The sequence below is a fragment of the Penaeus chinensis genome, chromosome 8, assembly GCF_019202785.1.
Source record: "Penaeus chinensis breed Huanghai No. 1 chromosome 8, ASM1920278v2, whole genome shotgun sequence".
In the NCBI taxonomy this organism is placed as follows: Eukaryota; Metazoa; Arthropoda; class Malacostraca; order Decapoda; family Penaeidae; genus Penaeus; species Penaeus chinensis.
In genome coordinates this window covers 3,642,208-3,649,707 of record NC_061826.1, presented here as the reverse complement: position 1 = coordinate 3,649,707, position 7,500 = coordinate 3,642,208, and the positions used below count along the sequence as shown (strand labels likewise).

Genomic DNA, 7,500 nt, shown 5'->3' with positions numbered 1-7,500 from the left:
TTAACATAGCATATTTACCCTAACCTAGTCTTCCGGCCAACGTCTGATATTGCCATCAGGTGTACAATGGCACTACCTGTCCATAATTGCTTTTGAGTCGGTAGTTAACAAACAAATGTTCGACCCTTTGGCATGCATTGTTTTCATGAATCATCTGGAATCCGAGAAAAAATGCTTCAAAATTTTACATATGAGTATTGAGTGGGCGAGACTGGTGTGTGTGTGTGTGTATGTGTGTGTGTGTGTGAAAGAAAGAGAGAGAGGCTAGGAGCAGCAAATTTCGAAGAAGTCCCCTCAAACGTTTACGAGTGTGTGTATGCGTGGGAAGGAGGGGGTGTGAGAGAGGGAGGGAGGGAGGGAGGGAGGGATGGAGGGAGGGAGAGAGAGAGAGAGAGAGAGAGAGAGAGAGAGAGAGAGAGAGAGAGAGAGAGAGAGAGAGAGAGAGAGAGAGAGAGAGAGAGAGAGAAACAGAGAGAACATATAATACGTAAGGAAAGAAACAAGGAAAAGTGTAAAAACGAATACATTATTAAAAATGTGCAGCTCCTATACAGCTCCAAACGTTTTAGTGCCATGAATAGATGCCTAATGTGAATAAACGTCATCTTTTCACTGGGAGTCCAAACTTCTCATACACTACTAAGTAGAAAGAGAAAAAATAAAATTAATATTTTCACAAGGGTTTGTTCTTACACAAACAAAAAACAAACAAAAAAAACAGTCAATCAATCAATCAATCAATTGCACGGTATACTCAAATTTGCTGGAATGATGTTGATCAGTAATCATCATGCATCTGGCATCTGGAGACGTACTCTATCCCGCCATGCCCGTCCGGGGCGCCATTCAACGTTGTCCTCTTGGGTCGGCGAAAGCATCCACGATTCCTCCTTTTGAAGGTAACTTACCATTCAAATTTGATGAAGTGAGTTTATTTATTTGGAAAGAGAGACAGAGAGAAAGGTAAGGGAGAGTGTGCATATGAGAGGGAGAGGGAGAGTGTAACAGCTCGATCGATGTTTCGTAAGAACTCAACCAGGGTGATTTCTGAACTATCATTAGTTAATTTAATTTTCTTAGAGAAATCAGAGTAGCCATCGGCCGCCGGGAGGCATGGCGGAGAATTGAACAGTCGACGGGCGGGCGGAGCGGGAGACCGTCGAGTGGAGTGTGAGGTCCATTTAATTTCAGTGAGGAGTGGATTATCGGTTGAAGGATGAAGCCGACCCCTTTGGTCTGAATAGTTTGCAGTGATAGACGTAAGTTCACGCGCGCACACACACACACACACACACACAGAGAGAGAGAGAGAGAGAGAGAGAGAGAGAGAGAGAGAGAGAGAGAGAGAGAGAGAGAGAGAGAGAGAGAGAGAGAGAGAGAGAGAGAGAGAGAGAGAGAGAGAGAGACTGGGCTGGGGGGTACATATAAAGAGACAGGGTGTGGGAGAAAGAGAAGTGAGATATAGACAGAGAGAAACATAAGTGAAATAGAAGGAGCAATATAAAATGAGAGAGATATGGATGGAAGAAAGAGAGGTGAAGAAGGATAGAGATTAATTGAAAATGAGGAGAAATTAAAGAGAAAAAGACGAAGTGAGAAGGTCGCCCGTATGGATGTGTGAATGAGAGAAAAAGTAAAGAGATAAGGAGCGAGATAATAATAAAAAAAGAGAAGAAAATCAGGATTAGGCTAGAGGCAGATAGACAGGGAATTCAAGAGAGCGAAGAGAATATCAAATCACCATAGCAACGAAAACGAACAATTCTGAGTCATCTTTTCCCGACGGGAAATTGTCTCGACGTACTATGCGACCATATGACCGCTCGTCTAAACATTAGTATCACTTATAAACATGTTAAGGTGTTGTTTCTGATGGGAACTTTTGAATGACGTAATTTTTTTTATTTTTATACAAGCTGTCCGTTTGGTTGGTGAAGGTACATCAGCAGCATACCAGCGTACACATGAACACACATACTAGTACACATTACCACACTCTCACACCCTTAAACACACCACATACCACACACATCACATACATACACGCACATATATTACACACGCCAAGGACAATACCTATATTGACCTTGTCACACACCACATATCTACACGCACGCACGTACCACAGACATGCTAATATTTACAGAACTCTAAATAACTCTAAATAACTCTAAATAATACACTTAACGCTGTGTAAATCGATTTTGATTCTCTCTTCGTTTGTTATTTTTTGTTACATTATTGTTATGTTTGTAGGCAATTTCCAGAGTGTCATTGTTATACTTATTTGTTATTGTGTACACTAAATTATATTTAACAGTGATATTAACTCAAAAACTTTATATGTGATGAAATGCATTGGTTATATAAAAATCGTTACAAGTATATTTATAAATCATCATCATCGCCATTAGCAGAAGTAGTAGTGTACAGTTATTATTAGTTTTTGTAGAAGTATTGTTATCATTAGCAGTAGTGTGTAGCCCGAAATAAGGCCCCATCCGGTCTCTGAAGCATTTTTATGACTGTCCCGTAGTGCTGAGATAAGGCATGAATATCCGTTTTTATTTGTAAGACTGTGGTGGAAAGGAAAGATTGGATAAAATAAGTAGAAAGATAAAGCAAAGTGTATATGAAGAGAATAGACATAGATGAGGGGGGGGGGGCACAAACACATATAAACACATAAACACACACACACACACACACACACACACACTATACCGTGTCCTTAAGCACAATTTGTGTAAGCCATTAGACATAGACCACGTGGTCTATGTCTTACGTGGTCCAGAAACGAATCGGTGACCTCACCTCGCTCCCCCCTACACTTCCTGCAGCTGGCGTCCCACGACGCGTTCCGATGGACGCTCGCAATTTATACCCAAGCATGACCCAGGTATAGGACTTGGAAAATTGTGACCATACACAATTCCTGAGACAGGGACCGCCCACAACAGCCGCCGTGCTGGTAAAGAGGCTATGCGATATGCTTACACCATGGCGGCAGGAGCGCCTGCTGGCAATCCCGCCGCCACGGTAAGCACCGAGTGTCAGACAACTCAATGAGACAGCCGTAAAAAGCTGACACAGGCCGGGCCATATTTAGAAGGCCCGGGCGAAGCTAGAACTTCGCAAACCATAAAGAAGAAGAAGAAAGGTATAGGGAGTTCATGTCCAGCGCTCGACGTGATAGGGTCAGTCCAGCCTTCGCACCCCTCAGGGCTGTAGGGCAGAACCACGCGACCCCACGCTCAGCGCTTACCCTAAGACTCGTCTCGTGTGTTCCCATCACCGTGTTGTACCCTTCTGTAATAAAGAGTCAAGCCGTTTTAAAGAACTACGACTGCCCCTGCAAGCCATTGTACAAAGGTTCTCTCTATAGCCTATTACACACACACACGCGCGGTTTTGTGACACACAAACCCTCCTTCCTAGAGGGTGCTGCCGCCTTCTCAACCAACACCTGGTCTGGAAGATTTTCACGAGACGACGATTTTGCACTTATCTGAACCTTAGATCGATTTTGATTCCTTATCTTGAGCGATGATTACAGACAAGCCAGCTTTTGGATCTTTTGGAATCTCTCCCCGTTGTTGGCGGGAACTGGGACTGCTGTCTGCCATTCCCAATAGCTTGTGCCTTGCTAAGTCTCAATGGAACGGATTTGAATTTCAGTTGCCTTCTAGTTTCTAGTTCCTGATGTAGTGTGATCGACATATCATATGTTTTATTGGTTCTGACAGACTTACCGTTAGGTTTATCATCATATAACTGTCGAATAGAATTATAATTGGCTCATTTGGTGGCTATCCGCTACAACTGCGTCCGACTTTTGCGCCGTTTTCTTTTTGGATTTTTTGTGTTTCACACACACACACACACACACACACACACACACACACACACACACACACACACACACACACACACACACACACACACACACACACACACATATGTATATATATTATATAAATATGTATATATATATATATATGTATAGGTATATATATGTATATCTATATGTATATATATGTATATGTATATATATGTATATATACATATGTGTGTTTTTGTATGTGTAATATATTTAAGCATATATACAGATATGTAATACACACACACACAAAACACACACACACACACACACACACACACACACACACACACACACACACACACACACACACACACACATATATATATATATATATATATATACATACACACATATATATACATATATATATAATATATATATTATATATATATGTGTGTGTGTATATATATATATATATATATATATAAATATGCCTAGCTCACTAGAGGGTAATTTCTTCACTGCCCCTCGGGCCACCAATGGAGGGGTCCCAAATGATTACTTTAAATTACCGAAAAATCGGATATTTTTTAGAATAAATAACTAATTTAAGATAAATCATATATCTAATTTTGAATGTTAATAATTTCGCTAAGAATTCTTGACAAAAGACTTTATACAATCTAGATGAATAACATTAAACAGCAAGTAATGCTTCTTATTTCTGGTTAATGTTCTTTTATTATTTTAATGTTGATTACACAAGTAAAGATGCTTTCCTCCGCACGCATCTAAATCTATATGTCTATTTATTTAACCATCTATCTATATCTATATACATATGTATGTAAATATACCATAAATATATATGTGTATAGGATTAGTATACATATTTATTTGTACATTTTCTCATGGAAATACATCAAGGATCCTCCCTTGCGACCAGTGAAGGAAACACAGGAGTTACCCCTTGAAATAATCGCATCTGGTTACCTAAAGAGGGAAACACAAGAGTAACCCCATGAAAGAATCGCGTTTTCTTTCAGTGGATACATTTTGCTAGCATAAGCGACCAAAACATCAACAGGTTGCGAGAGGGAGAAGAAAGTAGAGAGAAATTTCCTTTTTTTTCGTTTATTTTAGCAAGAATTTACCTTCTCCTCCCAGCCATTGACAGCCACGTGATCCCCCAAGGTATGTTGCACGAAAAAGTTAATGGGGGAACAGAACAAGAAAACCCCGAGTGAGAATTATGTTTTATTTTGAGGCGAAGAAACGGAAGAGGTATAAGGTCATTTTAAAAAAGAAAACGAGGTATTGGAATTGCAATTAAAAAGAATTTAAGGGAAGAAGGGAGTTTATTTTTTATTTATCATAAGGGTTCATTTAGATTATTGATTGTGAAAATGTTTAAGTAGACCTATCTTTCCTTAAGGAAAACCTCACGTAAATATTCAGAATGCTTCTATTATTTCACATTTTAAAACCTGCTGACATTATAGACCTAATTGATGATTATAATCATAAATGATTGCTTGGTTGAATTTTTGGGCTTCCATTAAGATTAGAAATGTGGTTATGTGGTATTTGTAATGAGATGATAATGACGGTTATCTATAATTATCAGTGAGTTTTACCACTGATATCAGGAGTTTGCTTTAGGGAAGCCCCCCCCCCCCCCACACACACAAATATATAGGCTTTACATAAACACACATATATATAGGCTTTACATAAACACACATATATATAGGCTTTACACACACACACACACACACACACACACACACACACACACACACACACACACACACACACACACACACACACACACACACACACACACACTCCCTCTCTCTCCCTCCCTCTCTCTCCTTCTCTCTCCTTCTCTCTCCTTCTCTCTCCTTCTCTCTCCTTCTCTCTCCTTCTCTCTCCCTCTCTCTCCCTCTCTCTCCTTCTCTCTCCCTCTCTCTCCCTCTCTCTCCCTCTCTCTCCCTCTCTCCCCCTCTCTCCCCCTCTCTCTCCCTCTCTCTCCCTCTCTCTCCCTCTCTCTCCCTCTCTCTCTCTATCTGTCTCTGTGTCTCTGTCTCTCTCTGTATCTGTCTCTCTCTGTCTCTGTCTCTCTCTGTCTATGTCTCTCTCTGTCTATGTCTCTCTCTGTCTCTGTCTCTCTCTGTCTCTCTCTCTCTCCTTCTCTCTCCCTCTCTCTCTCTCTCTCCTCTCTCTCTCTCTTCACTCTTCCTGTCTCTCTCTTCTCTCTCCTTCTCTCTCCCTCTCTCTCCTTCTCTCTCCTTCTCTCTCCCTCTCCCTCCTTCTCTCTCCCTTTCTCTCCCTTTCTCTCTCCCTCCTTCTCTCTCCCTCCTTCTCTCTCCCTCCTTCTCTCTCCCTCCTTCTCTCTCCCTCCTTCTCTCTCCCTCCTTCTCTCTCCCTCTCTCTCTCAGAGTGGTCAGAAGCCTTTATTGTCACGCCCTCCACGTAGCAGGGGTGACCAAAAGTGACCTAAGCCACGTCCACATCCCTCTTGACCTTTGCTTGAAACCTTGACCCGGACATTCACTCTTCCTCGAGTCACGTTCCCGTTCAGACTCGGCCTCCTCCTGGGGGTCACCCTCCAGGGCCCCCACCTTGCCGGGCCTATTCGTTGCCGGCTACGCTACCGACACCCTACACTACCAACAATAAACAATGAGACCAGGCCGTGAGTTTCCGTCAATCAAAACCCTGACATATTGGTGGACAGCAGTAACAACAAGCACCTCACAAAAATGTGCCTGCGAAGGATGTCGCTTCTTTCAAGCTTGCGACACGAACTCCAAGCCTCCTGCAAGAACCAGCTCTTCTCTCGCAAAACAAAACTGTAAGTACGCCATGGGCAATTCTCTTCCTTTCTTTTTCCTTCCCATGTGTGCATGCCGTTACATTTTCAACAAGTGCAGTGATTTTTTTAAACATCTGAACAAGTGTCCGTGCGTGTGCATTTGTTTCTCTCTATTATCTACCATGTTTCGTCGAATTTCCTCGCCATGGTAGATTATCTTATTTCATTTGCGAGAGGAATTTTCTTTGGCGTGTTTTCGTTCGATCGAACTCGGTCATGCTAAACTAAAGCATAGAGTCTTGGTATTACTTATCTTTCATTATGTTGTTTTATTAATTACTTTTTTCTACGAGTGTTCTATGCCCACGTAGGTACAGTATGAAAAACATTGCCATATTCTAGGTATATTTTCTTCTCTCTCTCTTTTGCGTTAACCGATGCCTTGATGACGTAGATTTTGTCGCTCAGTGCATTTATTTCGGCTCGTGTTAACAGTGCATTAGTGGGATTATTTATAGAATTACTTAAAACTTAATCCCCCTCCTTCCACACTTCCTCGCTACCTATTCTCAATAATTTTGTTAAGGTCACTAACGTTTTAATATTCTAGAGTTGTGATATTAGTATATTTTTATTATTATTATTTTTTTTTTTTTTAACAAATACATGCATATAAGTGAATTATATTTTGTAAGTGTGATTCTCGTCTGCCTTCACACTTGCCTTTCACGACCGTATTTTGACCTCGCGTGACCTGTCTTCCTGACCTTGTCCGTGTGATCTAGTCAATTATCCGATTCGTTATCTTGGTGTTACATTTCGATTTTAATTTATTTATCTTTTCGTCATTTCATTATTC

The 7,500-nt window shown here is 41.1% G+C and overlaps 2 protein-coding genes across 3 annotated transcripts in view; both read left to right on the top strand.

Moving 5' to 3' along the window:
• The first annotated feature begins 819 nt into the window (after window positions 1–819).
• LOC125028306 (pyroglutamyl-peptidase 1-like) overlaps window positions 820–7,500 on the top strand; it is a 13,866-nt gene continuing 7,185 nt past the window's right edge. Inside the window, exon 1 of one of the 2 annotated variants that reach the window (XM_047617754.1) lies at window positions 820–899. The gene's annotated coding sequence lies outside the window, so the exon portion shown is untranslated. Of the gene's footprint in view, window positions 900–4,871; window positions 5,018–7,500 lie in introns of those variants that run through there. The other variant, XM_047617753.1, reaches the window with a different exon arrangement.
• LOC125028307 overlaps window positions 6,464–7,500 on the top strand; it is a 3,021-nt gene continuing 1,984 nt past the window's right edge. The window contains exon 1 of the mRNA XM_047617755.1: window positions 6,464–6,680. Within this exon, the coding sequence (XP_047473711.1) occupies window positions 6,589–6,680 (92 nt within the window). The 5' untranslated portion in view covers window positions 6,464–6,588. The remainder of the gene's footprint in view (window positions 6,681–7,500) is intronic.